Raw genomic sequence first — 21183 nt, forward strand, 5'->3', positions numbered from 1 at the left:
AGCACAGTAAGGTGTGTTTCCCTGTATCTCAAAGATGTCTGAACAAGCGCTGGAGTTTGAGAACATTAACCACCGTATTGTAAACCTAATTTATACTGACTATGTGGCACACACATCAAAAAAACTTTCAGGCAGGATCAAAAGCACAAATAGTATGGTGTGACAATACCTTCAAAGAATCCTGGATCCCTCACACTACACAAAACCACAGAAATCATTTACTGAAATTGATCTGAAGACAGTAACAGCAAGCAAAATGAGCTGCTGTTTTAAATCTTAATATGAAGTAAGGAAACTGGTTGTACTCACCTTCCAGTAGTGAGCATATAAAACCTCTCTACTCTAGCTCTAAAGTAAGCAGGTATCTTCTGTGCTACAAGCCTGCCTGACAGGTCAGGTTGTTAGGGCATGTCTGATCTCAGTTCCACGCCACAGTGGAGAAGGGCCTTACTGCAGAATTTCCTGCCAAACACTGTAAGATCAGTATCCGCTGCTGCCACATGCCCTAAGAGCAGAAAGGACTCATTTATTTAAATTAGCTTAACAGTGACTAGTTTTTGCTAAATCGTGCTGCTACATCTATTCTCCATCTATTGTGTCGCCTTCATTACTTCTTTCATCAGTTAAGAACTGAGTTCTTTTGCAGACCACATGGCTACCCTTGAAGAGCAGAGGAGTCCACTTTATTATCCATTTTATCCATCCTAGCTAATGAAATCTGTGTGTTTTGGTTTGTATCCTACATCTTCCAAGCATGGCCTTCAACCCTATAATAATCTCTTTCTCCAGCCCACCTCCCCCACAGCATCTCCAGGCAAGAGTCAGACAGGACCAGTGCAAAAGTATGTACATTCTGAATGGCCAGCCACATGCATGTACTACAGCCAAGCAAAATATATCACGGCTCGGTTCTTCTTGCCTTTCCCTGTGTGGGAGAACGACTCGGGCCACTTTTTTCTCCTCTACCCACTGGTGAATATTAATTAAGTTCTTATAAGTTACATGATCTTTGAGACTTCCTTCCCACTGTCAAATTTGGTTGAAAATGGTCAATAAATTGAAAAGTTACTTGGTGGGAACTACAGCTCTGCTAAACAGATGGACAGAACTGTCATTGAAACTCTTCTTTAGATGACTTCAGGATAGAATCTGGTCCAAATGTTTTGTTTAAGTTGTAAGAGGCTGGATGTAGTCTCTCATTGTATCCTTGAATTAAATGTTGCAAAGAAGTGGAGTTTTCTGATGCTGTGCTCCATGCCTTTATTTTAGATGCTGGGAGGTCGAATTGCTACAAATTCTCAAGTGAACAGCAGCAAGCCTCTTATGTTTAGCTCATGTGTCTGCTGAATGTTTAATATATACAGTTTATTCAGTCTCTTTGACCTACTTTGATACATACGCACTAAGGACAACTCACTCAAATAAAAAAATGTGAAATGCTACTTCTAAAATTTGTGAAAGGAAATACCAGTCTTTGTCACAGTCCTTGTTACTCAAGCTGTAGAAAACTCCTGATCATATTTTTCCCCTTGCTCCTTTTTCCCCTCCTCAACGGTGTGTCTGTGGGTCCAAGCTAAAAATTTCATCTTTTCAATTGAGAGAAAAACAAAGATGTAAAAGCAATGAGAAAAACAAGCTGATATGTACTTTGGAGCATAAACTCATAAGAACTTTGATAGGTTGGTGATGTATGTGTTTTACAAAGCAAAATGTAAAAGTTGTCTCAGGTTATTCTGCAATGCATTCCAACATTGTAAGAATCCTGCGAATAATTTAAACCTGTGCAACTTGAGCACCATCAGTAGTAAGGTTAGACTCACAAAATCTATAAACACCTGAAGGCAAGCCTTCGAAGCTACCTACACAGTATCACACAGAACAGGCAAATATTTCTCTCAAAAATAGAAAAAGCTTTGTTTGACATAGCTGACTGACGTCATTCCCTTTTCACTTCAGATTCATTACACATTGCGCTCATCTTGCTTCTACCTTACTCTGTCCCTCTTCATTATTCTTTCTATCTGGTTCTCCTTTTCTGAGTAAACTTGCTTTGCTTAACAAAGCTGTGTAACACAACCGCCTTAGTAACTCCGCTGTTGTCACAGTTTTTCTCCTCTTCTGAAATCAGAAAGTTTTGATTTCGGACTAGGAGAAGCTACTCTGGCAAAATCTCATCTAGGAATTTATATACAAGAAACATCCTACTGGAAAATCTTAAAACCAAATCACCAACCCCTGCTTCGACAAATGTCACATATAGGCCATCTGCTCCTGTGTATCTACATACACCTTTCCTAGTTGATGTAATTTGGAAGCTTTCAAATCTGTGTCCATTGTGACCATGTCTTTACAATAAATACAGTAAAAGCATTCCTTTATCCTGTATTTTTATTTTTGTAAGGTATATACCAGTGTTTTTAGCACAGCTCTTTTAGCCCTACATATTTTTATTATTATATGACTCACCACTTCAATTGCATTTGTCTGCAGCTTCAAAGAGCCGTTAATAGCAACCCCCCCTGCCCCTCTCCATACATGCTGTTCTTGGCAAAAAAAAAGTAGTTATGTACAGATACAAATTCCTAGATGCTAAAGTGATGTGAGCTGCTCAGTATCATCTCAACACAGACTGTCTGTAACTGCCCAGAACCCAGCTCTGGGTATATACATGAATGTGTCTGTGTCTGCATGATATAAACAGTGTTGATAGCAACTTTTTAAAAAAACAGGCCAAAACCTCAAGACTATTTATGCTTGTTCTGAAATTAATTTTAAAAGCTGTTGCCTATAAGAGAAAAAGAAAACCAATATTATTCTTTTTCTGCCTCTCTATCATCTTTGAATCTAGGCAAAACCCTCCATGGTAACTGCTGGAGGGAAGAGTTGAAAGGGCATTTCCTTTGACAACCAACAGAGCTTTGCTACCCCAAATGAAATTAAAGCTAAGAATTTTCTCTGTACAGCCAATTATTAGGGTTGACATCCACGCAGAAGAGCCCTGCCTCATAAGACTCATACAAGCACACAGACATCACATTCCTGTCTGTCCACACCATCTGTGCGTGTGGTCTGCAAACACAGGATTCCTGTCCATCTACACTGTCCCTGTGTTTGGCCCACAGAGGCAGGATTCCCACACGAGCACCGAGCAGCACATGTGCAATACACAGAGCTGGAGAGATGATTCCTGACAATCCACCCAGCTCTTGCATGCAGTACACAGGCAAGAGAAATCACAATAACCCAACACTCTTTCTCTCTTTCTTAGGTTGATTTTTCTTATTTAGTCTGCATCAAAGCTTAGACAACAGCACCAGCTGGAAAGACTGAAGTAACATTCAGGTTTTCTATTGTATTTGTGCCAAAATTATTCTAGCCAAGAAAATAAGCTGCCTTCCTTTGTAGAAAGTTCATGGCACACAATAGGTAGAGATGTGCCAGTTTGGTCAGATGAATTTCCCTAAGGTGCCTGCATTGGAGACAGCACTCCTGTCATTGCCTGCTCTATTCCTAATCTGTTCTCTTTCTGTGATTTACGTTACATTACACCATTACATATGAGCAGAGGCCCAACCAGTGGACACCATTAAGCACACTTGGAAAAAAAACTTAGAAAATTCTGTCCCTGCTATAGAACCACAAAAAGTAAAAGGCCTGTGGAACAAGATGAAAAAGTCATATGTCCACTGTTTTTTCCTAAACAATCCTTTTCCTGCAAAATCATTAAACTTAGGTGATTCTACATGGTAAGCAACCCTGACAAAGCAGGGGAAGAATAAGAGATGAATGAATTGGACGGGGCAAACTAAATGGATGTATCTGCAACCAGAAGACCCAGGAGAAACAAGGAAGCATTCATATTTTTAAGACCTCTTTGTATCATCAGAAAAGGTTGCTGGCTGACAGTGGAGGAGGACTGGCTAGTTTGGGTACTGGGAAAGGGAAGAAGAGAGGAGAAAGAGATATCAAGATATCTTTTCATCATCTGACAGTGATGAAAATGATAGAGATGTGAAATAAGGAGTTAGTTTATGCTTCCCCATGTCATCCAATTGGTGGATCCTTCTTTTTTCAGTTCAGCAAAACACATTGGTACCTCACCTGTCTCTTTCTGAGACACAGAAGAGACTGGAAAGGTGCACACCTCCCCCTGCACTCTCCCCCCCCTCACCCCGTCCAGAATGAGAAGGTTCTGTACTTATTACGTCCACAGAGCAAATAAACCTGTGCAGTCTTCCAAGTTTTAAACAACATATGTATGTGCATGTTCCTAAGGATCATTATATTCCTTTTATTACTTTTTCAACACCATTAATGGCAGCAGTTTTGGTTGCTAAGTGCAAAGCCAAGGAATATCTACTAGTGTTTTGGAGATGGAGGGCACACTGGCTTGGTATCAGTAAAAATCCCACATTAAAACAGAGTGATACCAAGTTGTTCAGATCCTAAGAAGAGTTTGGCTGGAGTCAGTTGTGAGAGCTCCATTTACTTTTTCTTTTATCAGATACAGGAAATATTTATATTCACACTAGGACAGACAGGAGTTGGTGGTAAACAGAAAGAAAGAGAACAAAAGACTAAGTTCTGTGACTGTGAAGTTGTGCTCAAAGAGAACAAAACCCTTAATAACATGTCTACCCCTTAACCCGGGCTGCTTTCAAGAGAAAAGACCACATCATTTTCCCCGGGCACCTATACAGTGAACAGTATTTAATATCTATTTGGAGACTAAAGCTTTACAGAAAGTTGAGAGACTAATATTCACCTACAATACTGATCATCTAAAATTGAGCAACATGTTATTGCAAAAGTAAATTTGCTCATTTTTGAAACTGAGTGTGCTCAATTCTCATTATCTTATATCCATACAATACATGTTTGATTACTCCAAATAAAATCAGACAGCAATCTTCTGATAAATGAGTTTGTAACAGATTGCCTTTATGTACATTCTTGGATTGATCCCTAAAAGAATTTCTTGGTGCTGAAAAGACTCAAGTTTTTGGTACAGTTAAGGCAAGGAACAGTTCTCTTATTTTGTGTTCAACATAGGGCCACTGAGAGACAGAACACAACTACCTGAGAGAGAATCTGTCAAAATCACAACGTTGTATTCATCAACTGCAGACCCCCACATTCAAGGGAGGGACTGCAAGCAGGGTCTCCATCAATATCGACTTTCTCATCTTTACCTTACAGATTTGGCAGCTGCTACCAGAATCCTCAGATCTTTCCAAGTTAGCAGCCAGCAGAAAAATCTCTAGCCTCTTCCTACACACGTTCAGAAATGTCAGTTGGCAAAACCATTACCTCTAGGGAAAAACTATGCACCTTTTCTTTGATCAGGAATTTTTTTTCATCTTATACAAGGGATGTAGAGAACCGAATGTACTTACTAAGGAGTAAAATGCATAACTTATTCAGCCCCAAAACATGAATAGTCATTTTTTAAAGACTTGGAGTCTTTAGAATATAATACCGTGAATTGAACAGAATCAAGGGGAGCCTGCAACTATCAGCACCTGGCCATTTGCAGAAGCTTTGCTGAGTAACTGATACCTAATTTCATACAATTATGACTTCTTTTGAGAAACCTGATATATGAGCCTATCAATTTCTACAACTTAGTATGTAAATTAGTGAAGGGTTAATATCAAGAAACTAGTTGTAACTGATAGCATGTATATTAAATTTCCAACTGCAGCATGAAACCTCTGTTTCGCCCTGCATTACCTGTCCATTAGCCTGAGATATGGTGCACTGGACTGGGCTCAGACTAATTCAAAAGGGGAAATTATTTTCAGAATTCTAAGGACCTTAATACAGAAAAAAATCCCTAGACTGAGAGGTATTTCAGTGCATAAACTCAAAACTAGCTGAGGGCACTGCTCGTCAACAGCTCACTATTTACTGAAGCTGAAGTTCATTCTGTACAGTTAAGACTTAATTTTTATATTATCAATTTTTAAGATGGTGGGGATTTAAATTCTCTATTGCAGACTATGCATTTTTCAGCTATCAAGCAAAAAAGCACTGATTTATTATATTAATCCCAAAATAACACAGTGAAATCCCAAACAAGAAATATATTCTATTTTATAGATGATTAATTTTAATGTCTAGTTGCATTCCATATTTCTAGGTGTACAATTCTTTCCATCGTTCCTCCTTGAAGTAAAAAACACATTACTGACATATTAAGTCATATAACGGTTAATCTGTAACCTACTTGAAATCTTCTACACACTTAGTTTATGAAACCAATCCGTCACCTCATATCTCTGACTTCACCTCCTCCTTACGTTTTTGGAACACACCTTGCATCATCTATCAGATGCCAGTTACAGATCTTACACAAACTAAAACCAGTACTAAAGCTAGTAAAATGCTTTTCTGCTTTCTGCCACAGCCTTTCTACCAGGTATCAAGGTGTGAATCGCTTTTTGTGTAAGCCTGTTGTTAAAGTCACCAGTTCATTAGGCTTTTCATCCAAAGAGAAGTAACCACAAATACGTTTTTAATTTATATCTTTAGTGTGAAACTCTTTGGTGTTTTGTGTCTTCCCTGGGGGACAGTGACAATAAATGTAGGGACAAATAAGCATAATGTACAGAGGTAGCATATTTTGAATGGAGATGACATAAAGGGACACTTGTGTCTTCTAGACAACTGTCAGTGCCAGGGAAAACAGTCCAAACAAACAGGAAGAATTTAGGACAGAAAAAGCTGCATCCAATCACAGAATCACAAGGTTGGAAAAGACTTTTAAGATCACCAAGTCCAACCATTCCCATCCTATGCTAAACCATATCCCTTAGTACCTCATCTACCCTTTTTTTAAACACACCCAGGGAAGGTGACTCAATCACCTCCCTGGGCAGCCTGTTCCAGGCCCTGACAACTCTTTCAGTGAAGAATTTTTTCCTAACATCTAATCTGAACCTGCCCTGGTGCAGCTTTGTGCCATTTCCCCTTGTTCTATCTCCTGTCACCTGGCTGAAGAGACCATCACCCACCTCTCTACAACCTCCTGTCAGGTAGTTGTAGGCAGTGATAAGGTCTCCCCTCAGCCTTCTCTTCTCCAGACTAAACACCCCCAACTCCATCAGCCGCTCCTCATAGGATTTTGCCTCCAGCCCCTTCACCAGCCTGGTTGCCCTTCTCTGGACTCATTCAGGGACCTCAATGTCCTTTTTATGGTGAGGAGCCCAGAACTGCACACAGTACTCAAGGTGCGGTCTCACCAATGCCAAGTACAGGGGCACAATCACCTCCCTAGACCTATTGGCCACACTATTTGTGATACAAGCCAGGATGCCATTGGCTTTCCTGGCCGCCCGGGCACACTGCTGACTCATACTCAGCAGGCAGTCAACCAAGGCCCCCAGGTTCTTCTCTGCCTGACAGCTCTCCAACCAGTCTCCCCCAGGCCTGTAGCACTTGAAATACCAGTTAGGATGGTTATACACTCATGGCAAATCACAGCATTTTTACTGAATTCAAGCAAGTCATTACAATTTTTCCTGTATCTAACATTTTGGTGTGAAATTACTGTTTCTTCACACAAAGTATACTCACAGGTTTATCTCATCAAGATTATTTACATGTTTAAGTGGAATCCACTCTGTCACCATAACTTCAGAGTTCTATAAACAGTGTGTCTGAATGACAAGATGTAAATGTAATTGTAAACTCACTGTATTTTCCGGGCAGCCTTTGAACATCATCAATTCAAAAACCAGAAAGAGTGATGCCAAACCAACCCAGCCACAAGAACCAATTGTCGGAAAGTCTCAAATATTTTACCCCTGAGGCACATCCTGCCACTGGACAACAAACAGGGAGTAGTGGTGCACAGGTCCTTCCCAACTGCCCCACAAACTGGAGAAGTTAAGCAAAAGAAGATGCACACATCATTTTATTCCTTGAATGAACAATCTTGAGCTCTATTAAACCACTCTTTCTGAGATTTTGCATCTATCTCATGAACTCATTAGCTAACAAAAAGACTGTCAGAAACTGAGGGAGGGTAACTGTTCTTAACACAATTTGGAGCATAAAAAGTCTCATAAAAATAAATACATAAATGCTCCACTGGAAGCATGTATTTAAAAGACCTGTTCTAATATATCCTCATTATTTAACTGAAAAACGGTGCCTATCAGCTCAGTGGTTTGTAACACAATAACTCCAGAAAACCACCATAAGGTACCACTGCTGAAATGACACTGACATTATTAACGTTGCACTAATGTCCAGAAACACTATTCACAGCCAAAGGAATTACTATTTGTATGTCTAAAATTAGACTTCCCAGCGCAGTCTTCTGGAGAAAACTAATCTCACCCAGTGCTCTTACCTCTTCAATACCACTAACAAACCTGGCCCTCCCAAAGCTGGCTTGACAATTCTAACTGATATCCAACACCTGCAGGCTGGTTGTCACTTACAGAAATTAAATACAGGATCTCTTGAGTGCTAACCTAGGCTTGTCCAGCAATCTCCATTTTACAGTCAGGGACAATGTTGTTTAAATAACTTAGTATATGAATTCATAATCCTTGAATGAAAAATATTCTAGTAGCAGTGCAGTGGATGTTGTCAGCAACTATTTATTTATATTTATTTGTACAAATTTTTAGTGAATTAAAAAGCTGTAAAACTATAATATGAAAATCTGAATATAATCAATAAATGGAGAAATATTTCTAATAGAATGAAACAGGTTTTTGAAGACTGAGATTGACCTTGGGAAATATTAGTCTGTAAGAGTAAGTTTTAAATGTAGCAAATGTTTAGAAAGGGCAGCAAGTACTGTATTGTCATGTCAATTCCAAAGTATTTTTATAAATCTTAAAGCTCAGTCTCTCACTGAGGCAAAGAACCTTCCCCTTCCAGGAAACCTCCATAGTCACGATTGCAACGCCCTAAAAAACTACCCGCTGAGACACGAGTGAAGGCACAAACAGAAAGCAGACATGGCTGTTTGCAGTGGGGCAACAAGCAGCTCCCTTCTCCAGCAACGTGAGACCAGTGATGGCAACGAGCTCACTTGAACATACATTGTTATTTGGTAAGACAAGAGGCATAGGGTAAAGGTACAAGGAGGAGGAAGAGGGGAATGAGAGTAAAGGTAATACCGCGGGAAGGTGAAATGCTGCCCCAGAAAAGATGGCTTATGCCGCACGGAGTGCTGTTACTGTGGTAACTGAAGATTAACAATGCTGGAGAACATAGCAAAGGTGCTTTCTTTTAATGTGAGAGCTTCTTGCACTGTGCTTTAGGAAGCAGCGTTCAAGGGCATGACAAAGCCTTGCTTTCTCTGCCTGCTCAGCTGCTGTCAAGGTGCTGGGGTCTGCTCCTGTCAGAAATCCCCCCTTGACAGAAACAATTACTGAGGAGCAAAGCCTGGCAAAGCAAGCAGCGCTGTGATTGATAATCTGTGTGGATTACAGGCCTTCGGCAAAAGCCATGATGCTTAAATTTGACAGCTTGCAACACTTGATGAGAGCCAATTAGTGGATACATTCACTTCAGCCAGAAGTTTTTTCTGTTTCTACTTCAATAGCTTCCTGAATAGGAAGCGTACAGAGTGCTTCCCCCCACTTCTGACTGCTCACATGTATGCCAGCTACACTGTCAGTACAAATAAGAATAGAAACATAGAATGATTTGGGTTGGAATGGAACTCAAAGCTCATCTAGCTCCAATCCCTACCATGATCAGGCTGCCCAAAGCCCCATCCAACCTGGCCTTGAACACTGCCAGGGAGGGGGGCAGCCACAGTTTCTCTAGGCAGCCTGTGCCACTGCCTCACCCACCCTCACAGGGAAGAATTTCTTCCTAATAGCTAATCTAAAACTGCCCTCCTTCAGTTTAATATACTATAAATGCATAATATACTATAATAACTGCTTACTTTGGTATCTTTGTATATTAAAGACAGCAGATTAAAACTTTGCAAAGTTGCATTTGACCCTACAGATATTGGTGGTACAAGAACCTGAAAAAAGATGACTTTGCACTGACTCTACGTACCATGCAGTATGTAAAATGAGGCTGTGACAGCATTATTTAGGTACTGAGTACACTGCAAGTGACAATAGTTTCACTATTCCTTGAAAATTTCCTGGCACAGTATATTAATCTGTCTGCTGCTATTTCCAATAGGTTAACCTGGCCTTCAGCGTGCACCAGAATTCATAGAGTACCTTCTGTTCTGCCTAACACATGCTGGAACCTCTGACATGCAAGTCCTCTTCAAGCCTGTCCTTAATTTTCTTATCACACGGATTTTCTTTCCTCACTTTTGCATCTATTTCCACTCTGACTAGTACAAATTCATGGGTACTGTGGTGAAGACATCAAAAAGCAAACACGGAACCAAATGCCCTGAATATCATCACTCATTTCAAACATTAACTTTTACTTTGTTTTCTCAGCCACCACCACACTCAGACAACTTAAATACATCTTCCTAGACTTCCTAAGACCCCTTCTGACAATGGTTTGAGAGGTACCTCCACTCATAAAGCTTCACTGGGCACCATCACACCGCCAGGACCTCTCAGATGCTCTTGGAGAACAAAGGTAATTCTGTCACAGAAACAGCACTACATTTAGCGGTTCCCTGCAGTGATCGTATCCATGTTACCTGAAGACTAAATTTGTTTGCTAACAAGGTAATCGCTCTCCTCAGACATGGTTTCAAATCAGGGCAGCTAAGACAAAGCAAAGACTAACTGCATGCCTCACAGAATCTGTATTATTTCATCAGGCAGGGTGGTAATAAAAACTGCCAGAAGTGTGGTCATGCTGATACAGCTCCATGGCAGTAAGAGAAAAAATGCTTGACTGTCAGTCTCCTTTGACCTGTTTTACATTCTCCTGTTACAAAGAGAAATGACTCCAACCAGTGGAACTTCACTTTGGAAAAGTTCACAGCAGAGGAGTGTCAGGTATCAGTGTGCAGGGTTTCCAGGGAAACAAGTAACAGTGGAAAACTAGCATTTTTGGGGGGAGAAGCTATTTTGGAATCTAAAATTCTTTCCTTTTCCTCATGATCCCATGAACCACATTTACTTGAGAAACAAATCTCTGCAGTACCTTGGCCTCAAAAGGAAAGTCAGCCAAAATCCTTGCAGGGAGGAAGCACAAAACAGCACAGAGAAAACAGCTTTGGGACTTGCATGGCTAGATGAAAAATATATTAAATATTGCTTAAATGCTAACTATTAATACTACTAGTCATCACCAAATAATTCCTCTCAATTTATGGGAATGGTATATAACAGCCCCTCCGTTCACGCCGGCCCACAGAGGAAGGAACGGCTGTGATGAGGAGACAGAAGTAGAAGGGAACGACAGGTATTAAAGATTCCTCTGAATGGCAAGCAATCTGAGTACATAATCCATGCTTTCAATAGCATGAGGTTTCTTATCTCCCTCCACTAAAATAGCAGGGAGCTCTTTTCACCAAGTTAGGTGTAAGCAAACAGAGAGAGTGTATATGGCAAGAACAGGAATGGTGAGGGGCTGTATGGAATACAAGTACTAAGGAAGGAAAAGCAGACATTACAGATGTTTTTTAGTTGAAGAGGAAGTTGGAAGACAAAAGTTGATCTGCTCAGTAAAAAGTGAAAGCCATCCAAAAATAAAGCCAGGAAGCTCAAAGTGCTCATGCTTTTTCTGTGTCAGTTGGCACTAAAAGCTGTACTCAGGTGATTGAACAACATTTGCTTCAGTACTTGGAGAATAGGTCAGAAAAGGAAAAGAACAAATGAATTGGTACTCAAAAAGTCAGATGACTTCAAATTTGCTAGCTCTGACTACACTAGGAAAGAGTTTATCTACTATAATGAAAGTTATTAATAGTTATTTTTGAGAACCTGTGGGAACCAGTGAGGTTGTGGAATGTTTCTAACACTGTCTCATATGACATGCTCATGAACAAGTTCAGCTAAGGAAAGGCCTCATTTTGAGCTTTGTCCAGTTTCAAATACCACACTTTGAGGAAGAAAAAGACAAATCAAATAAAGAAAGAACAATGGGATGATCAGATATCTAGAAAATAATACACATGAAGACTGGATGAACTGAAACTGCCTAGTTTAGAAAAAAATATGGATGAGACACCATCACAAACTGAAAAGGCTGCCTGAAGTGCCAAGAAACAGTATTTTTTTTTTCCTAAGACCAAAACAGCTAGAAAAAGTAGCAATGAGCTTAAATTGCAGTAAGGGAGATTACAGATGTGCAATGACATAATGATAAAGAAAGATGAGCTATAGAGAAGACTTCCCATGATTGAAGGTCTCCTTCACTAATAGTCTTTAAGAAGAGATTCCATGTATAACTGAATAAATCAAGTGGATTACATGGTGCTCTGTCTGGAGCCTAGTACTATCCAGTATTTTTCACTAACAATCTGTGTGCTAGAAGAAAAAATGTTTACAGAATACGTGGAGAAAGCTAGGTGGTTCTGTGAGCACGCTAAAGTGTAGCATGGAAACTCAACATATTCTTAAAAGACAGACAAACTGATCTGAAAATTGCTTTTATTTAGGAAAGGGCAGCATATTAAAATGTGTCTAATATCAACCTAACCTAGAGTCACACCATTTGAAATGAAAATTTTGAGAACCCATCAGCAGTAACACTGAATCAGGCTGGCTCCTGGTATCTTCTGCTATTGTATATTAAAAAAATTTGGAATAATTATGAAGCATTATATAATGATACAAGTGAGCACAGTGATCTACAAACAATTCAGTTGAGTAACACTGCAGGCTCGCAGAAAACAGACACTGATACAGTTCAGAGCCTCCTAAAACTTTCGCCAATATTACTTAACATTTACAGCATAGTAGTGCCTAGAGATGTTGGTCAAGTCAGGCTCCCACTGTGCTAGACACTGTGCAAACACAGAAAATTACAATCTTTGCTCCAAACAACTCCTAGTAGAAAACCCCAAGTGTTTAAGACTCAAAGCCCACAGACAGGAAAACCTCAGCCCATTCAGACATGCCTTCCCTTTACAACTCAAAGCTGCGGAGTAGCGCTTCGTCCTGTTGTAATAAATATATTCTGATCATTACAACTAGGCTTGACAAGGAAAGGAATAAATGGCAAACAGGCTACTTTCTAACAGATGAGTGGCGGATGTGCTGCCACAAAGCAGGCCAAAGCTCCTTGGGTCTCCATCAATTCCAGCATGACACACGTCACAAGGGCTTCTGTATGGCATATAATCCTGGCTGGCGCTCGCCACGCTACATCTGGACTTTGTTAGACAACCTTGAGCTCTGTTTTCTTGCATCAGCCTCGGCCCCCTCTGGTGAAGCAGCCTCCCAACCACTGCTTCGCCATACACTACTCACGGAGACAAAGTACTCTGGGAGGAAGTAAATTGGGACCACATTAGCTGGTGACCCTCACCCTGCAATTGGCCTGCCTTTCCGATGATAGAGGAAATCCCTCATACAAACTGACAACCAATATGAAACAGGCAGCTCCATTTACTAGAAAGCCTGGTCAATGCCGAGTGCCTCATTAGGAAATGGTCTCTATATTGAGGCACATTCCTGTAATTCAGAGCCTAGAAACTCTAAATTAAAACAACATTGATGCCATATCCTCTTTCCTAAATGCCTCTCTTCATCCCAACTTTAATGCACATACTTAAAGAAATTAAAGAACCAAAACATCTTTGGCAGGACTCCTTCCCTCTCTTTTGCAGTAATACCCTTCCCAAGTGAGTGACCAGGAATGTGACAGTGTTGGGAAGGGAGAAAGGAGAGTTAAATCAAGGAATAACTGTAGACTCCTCTGGAATCTGTACAAGCTTTCCTTGATGAATCTATGTGTCTTCACCAATATTTTTAAATACAGTTGCAGGGCTGAAGAAGTTGGATTTTTCTTTACGCGGTAAATTCAGGCTTATCAGTAGAATGAGGTTTTGTTTTGGGAGAGGTGTATATTTCTACACTCTAAGATAGGTTAATTGACATTAAGTCAGTCTGCTAACAGTGGTAGATATAACAACTCAATGATAACCAGCACAAGCAATGAGAAGGCACAATCTGAATCCCTTCATACAGACCTGGATTCATATGCACCCACTATTGCAGCAGTCGGAAAACTTTTCCTAAAGCATTATCTCTGTCAGAGGCTCTTGCCAGGTTGCATTGAGATTCAGAAATCAGGCTCGTGGTACCTACCACAGCATTCACAATCCTTCACACCCCCTTTTGATACTGTTCAGCATTTCTATTTGCATCCTATATACACGGAAATGGGAAATGTGCCTGTCAGCCAGCTGAAAGAGCTGCTTTCCCACCACAAAGTCTAAGCATTTCCTAGAAATGGGATGGACTGAAACACTAACTACTTATCAGGGTGCTCAACAGCTCTGAAACAATGTTAAAGGCAGAAGAAAGGAATTACTGAGGTCAGGATCCCAGCTCTTAATCCGAAGGGCCAAATAAACTTTTTAGGCTCCAGAACCACTTTTCTAAGTCTTCCAGAAGATCATGATTAACTGGCATCACTTGCCTTTCTTGAACAGCTGTGTTCAATACATCCACAGGTCTGAAAGATTTTTCATTCACAATTTCTACTGTAAATTTAGGAATTATAGCTAAACTTTTAGGAAGTTCCTGAAATGCTATATAGTCCCATGGAGCTATTAACACAGAAGAACCTTTGTTCTCAAGATGTAGCAAAGGGTCCATGTAGAGAAAGCTTAAACTGATGAAGCAGCATAGTAGTTTTGTTGGAAAATATGAAGTTGGTGACCTGTAATAACTGGAGGACCACAAGGGCCAAGAACACAAATTTGTAAAACGTGGAAGAATGAGATGCCCTTTGACTATATCAATAATGAAGATCCTGTAACATCTTATATCTTTCTCTTTGGACCCATCTCCTATTTCTTAGGCTGTCAAAGTTGGTGTGATTTGAATTGATGACCTCAATGCAGAAAAAGTACATGCCAAAACTATTGGTACAAAAGAACTAAATGCAATGTCAGATCCTCTGCAATTTACAGAGTTGGTGAGTATTATATCCCATAAGTAACTTTCTAAGTAGCCTTTATATTAATAGTACTGAAGGCTACATGCAAAAAAGGGTAAAAGATGATACAGCCTTATGATGTAGGAAAGATTTAGATTTAGAGTGGATGTGTGAAATATCCATTAGGTCAAATAAACAACTCTCAGGTATGGTTTAAATATACTTTAGACTGTTCATATATAAACAAATATTCTACCTCAGGGATTGGGGGTGAACTGGAGAATACCTTGCAGCCAGTATATATGAGCAGTATGTTTGTATTTATACTGCTCATATAGATCTTGTATCTATACTACTCATAGCACAGATGTCTTGAGATTACTTTTGGCTTTCTTAATTTTTTTTGAAAGATGACAAGCTTAAAAAATTGAGTCTTTATAGCTGATGGCAGTTTTGGAACCAGAAGTTTCAAAAGCATCTGGATATTCCAATGAATTTTTTGAAAAAGTACTATTGCTCCAGAATCAACTCAGAATTGGTCTTGCTTCATACCAAAACCAGTATCAAATTTATCTCCTTGGCAATTTTTTTTCTTTGGGAAGTTAAGTATCCCACATGTATACAGAGAAGCACTTAGAGTGGACATCCTTAAAGGAAAAGGCCCATGCCTCTTTAGGAACAGCATATGATATTGCATAACTTATTGGCACCAAAATCAACGAGATGAACTACAGCAGTGTTTAAAAAAATCTCCTAACTGAAACCTAAATTATTACAGATTATCAACCTTAATACCTAAATTGAATATACATAAAATATCAGTAGGAAAAAAACCCAACACCACAAAAACCCCAAACTGATCTTAAAAATAAATAGCCAGCAACGTATTTGTGTATCTTAAGGAAGAAGCAGAGAAATCCCTTATCAGAAACAAGACCTGGTTTTGCCTTTCTGTCTCTGACAGTAACCATAATCATCTGTTTGACAGATGAAATGTTGCAAATAAAATTTGATGAAAAAAAAATTGGTGGCACTGGAAAAGTTGATACTGGATTGGCTGCAGCACATGTGTTATTACAGGCAATGTGGCAAGGGAATAACTCAGAAAAACCCACCAGAAGTGCTGAAGTGAAAAATCCACCCAGATTTTTCAGATCCCAAATCTCTTACTGCCAGGAATCCTCTTGCTTCCCCTGTGTTTTATTGGCAATGTATTTTTCACATTGCATTCAATACTGAAATGCAGTATTAAAAGCTTGAATAGGAACATACTTTTTCTGATTGTCATGCTAACACAAAAAGAGCTTAGAAATGGGAGAGGCCAAAAATAGGAAAGGACCAATCTCCCCACAAGCTCAAGATATCTCAAATTCCACTTTAGTAGCTGCCATTGCCATATGGTGCTCCTCTTGCAGACTAGAAACCACAGTAGAGACTATGAGGTGTAACACAGTCATATTTGTGCTTTACAGCTAGGAGAATTTTCTTCCACGTATGTTTGTTCCCCAACAAAGAAATACAGACCACCAAAAGAACTATCACATTTCCCTGAATCTGTGGCCATTTGTGTCTGTACAAGGTAAGAACCAATACCTTTTGCATTCAGCTTCCTGTACATTCTATCAGACATTTACTATGCAGGCAGTGACACAAAGAAACTTCCTTCAATATTGATACTACTTCTCTCCCCATGTTTTACAGATTTCATGACTGGCAGCTAGTTGGAAATCATTATTTATGCACTCCCTATCCCAACATATGACAGGGTTAGACATTATTAATTCCATAAATCAAGATAATAATCTCACACCAGATTAACAACTGGTTTCTGTCCTAGCCCTCCTCTACCCACCTGCTGCTTGAGCTGTTGCACAAGGCGATCTTTCTCTCGTTTCAGTGCAGCCACTTCATCTTGAGTCTTCTTCTTAGAGGATGAAAGTTCTAGCAGAGCAATATTGGCATCTTTTTCACTAATGGCAGCAAGAAGGGCTTCTTGTCTGAAAAGAAAATATAAATCCATTGTTATCCTGCAAAATTTAGAGTTCTAAAAAAAGAGTTGAACATACCATAAATACTGTAGCAGCATGCAACTCCAAAGAGCAGTAATAAGTATGTTTGTCATGGTTATATGTCTGTTGGTGGAGCAGGAAGTCAAGACCCACCCGCCTCTCCCTAAATGACTGTACTGATACCAAATTATTGCTTATAGGATAAGAAAAACATATAATAGTATGTTATTATTCTGCACTCAGCTTCTTATTTTTTCACAAATACCATTGATTATTACTTTGGCTGAACATTTTCATTCTTTATAATGTTCTAAACAGTTCCAGAACAGATTTTGAGAATACATGCACAAATACTGGACTAATAATAAGACTTCTGCATTAAATTATATTAGGTTGTACTGCCTATTCATGCAACTATTTTAGCAGGAAGGTGGCATGTGACAAGTCTATTGAAATCACTTGAACAATACAGTGTATTCCCAGAAGGAAATGATGACACAGACACTTTTGTGCTACATGACAGATGTTGAAATAGATGCCTTCAAGGATGCTTGAGCTATTCTTCGACTTCTCTTGTGAGTAACCAATAAGTTGGATACATGTCCCGAGTAATTAAGACAAAGGTAGGCCTGATGTCACCACAAGCCTTTTGTAGTCTTGCAGAAATGGTGTAACCAACAACATTCTGTAGCGAAATCTTGAGGTTCGAGCACTATAATAACTAAATATGGAAACATAACCTTGTTATATTCTTTCCCAATAGCAAAAAGCTCTTAAAAGTAGGGTTCATAAACATTTTAAAGATACTGGGAAGATAGGAGATTAAAACAATGGCACTGATCATAAAACAGCAGTCCTCAAATTAACTCAAAGGATTGCTCTATGTTAGGGAAATCAATTGTTTCTATCCTTTGACATTAAACCTCAGCTGTAGCTGGTGTGGCCAAATCATCATGTGCAACAGGACACAACAATCCCCCCTTTGACCTCATTGTCCAATAGCAATGGCTTGTCCCACCTACCATCACTGGGCAAAGAAGGAATAAAACCAGGCCCTAACCATGTGTGGCTGTGTGGAAGATGGCATTATACAGGAGTCATGATGAAAACCAAACTCTGAATACTAAAGATTTCCTATCTACCTTTCATATATACATTTAGTTGCAAATGTAGTTAAAGTAAAAAAAATTCAGATTCCCAAATAATCCAAATTTTTACCTGCTTTAGCTTACAAACGAAAGCATATTGTTAATTTCAGAGAATGCTTTTTTTAGAATCAAATGTGTTAAAAGTATTCTGCTACTCAGATCAACATTAACACTGTTGTAACACCTAGTCTTTTATTAAAGATGTAAGAAAATTTATAGAAGCCTAAGGTAAAATATTAAAATTGCTATAAATTACACCAATATACCTTTCTATTTGTTGTCTAAATCCTTTGTAATAAGGACCCATTGCAATCTGGTGACTTAATCACACTGGCAAACTGTTGAGGGTAGCAGTGACTCTAAATCTGCCTTTTCTAATTCACCTGTTGCCACTCATCGAGCAGACTTTATTTGTACTCAGGCTTCTCTTTTTCTTTCTGCAACTTCTTTCTAAATGACTTCACTTAATCTCAGCTAGGAATTTGTAATTGTGGCCAAAACAAAAACACTCCTTTGAAAACTACTCATTGAGCTCCATGTGGAAGAATACACGACAGGACAAATGGACAATGCTTTTATGTAGTACTGATGTTTTCAACATATTCACCTAACACAATGGACTTTTCAACTGAGGGGTTGAAAAGGGAAAGGACTGGTTCTACTGGAACACAGAAATTTTTCCGTGTTAAAATGTTGAAAACTTTACAAATGTTATGCCCTTGGTGAATATTTAATACTGCAACATTTCTGAAGACAGAGAGTGGAATAGTTCCATAGGGTACTTAAACAGTGCCTAAGTCATGGATGCAGTGAAACATGTACCTAAATATGTAGGATGTAGTCAGCTTCTTCTGGCTGCAGTTCAGCTGGATAAAAAACTTACCATCCTGGATGTGAGTTTAGTAATTCCTTCTCCAGTCTGTAAGAATAACTACATACATGTTTGCTTCTTGGCCTTGTTTTAAAAAGTCTGACAATACTGTCTCTTCAATGCACTGTTTTAACACAACGGGACGAGGAAGTGACTACACGTGCAGTCCAGCTGGTAGACGGAGGAGACAGTAGCCTCTAAGAAGCAGCACGGGGCTACAACCTTTTAACCCAGCTGGGCAGTAGCCAGAACAACACTTCTTCCTTCAGAGTTATGTGCAAATCACGCTGACTCTGCAGCCCTGGAGTAGAAACCACCAGGCCCTGAGGTTGTTCCTCTTTGAGAGTTGTACGGGTGAGACATCACATTAAAAAGGCTCATTACTTTTACAGGTGAAAAAACCCCAAATCTTGCTTGCTTGAAAAGCGTGAAGTTTTGCTGAGAGAATGGGTGAAGACTGACTCGCTGATGATCACCAGTCCATGACTGCTTTCAGAAAAATGATGGCTGGGATGGAAGAGCAGCTTTTTCTTACACATTACAGGTTTAGGTGAGAAAAGGGTGATGATGTATGACCTGGCTTCCTTCTGGTCCTAGTCAGCGATTGAGCTCTTGGAAATATTTATGACAGTGAAAGCTTAAGATTTCTATCACTGCACTGGCAGAAGAAACTAGAGCATAAAATCCCATTCCCCCCCACTAAGATGTCATCTCTGTTCGCCCCCTTGATCACTCCAAGCTACCCATACATAGAGGCTTAGTCTCATCAGCATATCAACTAAAGCCATACGTCCTGTATCAAAAAATGTGAAAACATGTTTCTCAAGACTAAAAGCAGTGTTTTAGCAGACAAATTGTTCACTGTCTGACAGCAGAATGGACTTAGACAATGGACTTTCTATGAGCTGAATTTATGTCTGGAATTACAAAGGTGTTCCTTGTACACGCTAAGAGAGTAAGCTTGCTTTAAGCAGACTACCAGCATATCAAAAACCTGATATCCAGGTTAGAGAGCACTTGCATCCTGCCTAGATTTTATCTAGAAAGACTAGTACCTGAAATTATTCTGTCTTTAGAGGCATGATACCACAAAGTTAGGCATTTTTTTAAAACCTGTTAGGATAATCAAAAAATACTCCCAGTTGTGGTGTCAAGACTGTAGATGTGGGAACAACCAGTAATGGAACCACAGAATGGTTTGGGTTGGAAGGGACATCAATTATCATCTAACTCCAACCCCCCTGCCACAGCCCCACCCAACCTGGCCTTTAACATTGTCAGGAAGGGGGCAGCCACAGCTTCTATGGGCAACTTGTGCCAGTATCTCACCACCGTCACAGGGAAGAATTTCTTCCTAGTATCTAATCTAAATCTACCCTCCTTCAGCTTAAGGCAATTACCCCTCGTCCTATCACTCCATGCCCTTGTGAACAGCCCCTTTCCAGCTTTCTTGTGGGCCCCACTTAGGTGGGGGTGATTCTGATTCTGTACTGGAAGGCCACAGTAAGGTCTCCCAGGCCACAATAAGATCTCCCAATAATAACTGGTGCATTATTATTGCCACTTTGTTTCTGTTGCTTTTCCTTTATGGAAAAGTATCCAATTTTGGATGTCTGCCTGAAACATGAAAAATATCAAGAGTAAAGTGACAGAACATGATCGATGACCTCTGCTTTTTTCTAGCTCTTGGTATCCTGGGAAAGACAGGCTGGCTTGGAGCTCTGGTCATTTTCACTTTCTTTAATCTGTTTTGATTCTAAAGAAAGACTTATTCTTTTAATAGTAAACCACAGTCTTCACTGATGATTCAGGACCAGAGCCAAGAATCTCTCTGCTGCATGGAGAATAAATAAGAGGAGCTGGAGATATGCGCACGCTTGCAGGGCTATGATCTCATCGGCATCACAAAGATGTGGTGGGATGTCTCCTATGACTGGAGTGCCAGAATGGCAGGATACAGGGTTGTTAGGAAGGAGAGGCAGGGGAGATGACAAGGGGGTGTCTCTCTCTATGTCAATGACCAGAAGACGTGCACTGAAGTGAAAGAGGGAAGATTTAGATTAGATAATGAGGAAGAAATTCTTCCCTGTGAGATTAGTGAGGCCCTGGCATAGGTTGCCCAGAGAAACTGTGGCTTCCG

General features: G+C 39.8%; 1 protein-coding gene across 2 annotated transcripts in view; it reads right to left on the bottom strand.

The window, feature by feature from the left end:
* The window catches only part of ERC1 (ELKS/RAB6-interacting/CAST family member 1), a gene marked incomplete at its 3' end in the record, with an annotated part of 279280 nt that overhangs the window by 36641 nt on the left and 221456 nt on the right, over positions 1 to 21183 (bottom strand). For both annotated transcript variants that reach the window (XM_084278306.1, XM_084278305.1), the window contains one exon: positions 16868 to 17012. In XM_084278306.1, the coding sequence (XP_084134432.1) occupies positions 16868 to 17012 (145 nt within the window). The remainder of the gene's footprint in view (positions 1 to 16867; positions 17013 to 21183) is intronic.

The sequence above is a fragment of the Gallinula chloropus genome, assembly GCF_964237585.1.
Source record: "Gallinula chloropus genome assembly, chromosome: 1".
Lineage (NCBI taxonomy): Eukaryota > Metazoa > Chordata > Aves > Gruiformes > Rallidae > Gallinula > Gallinula chloropus.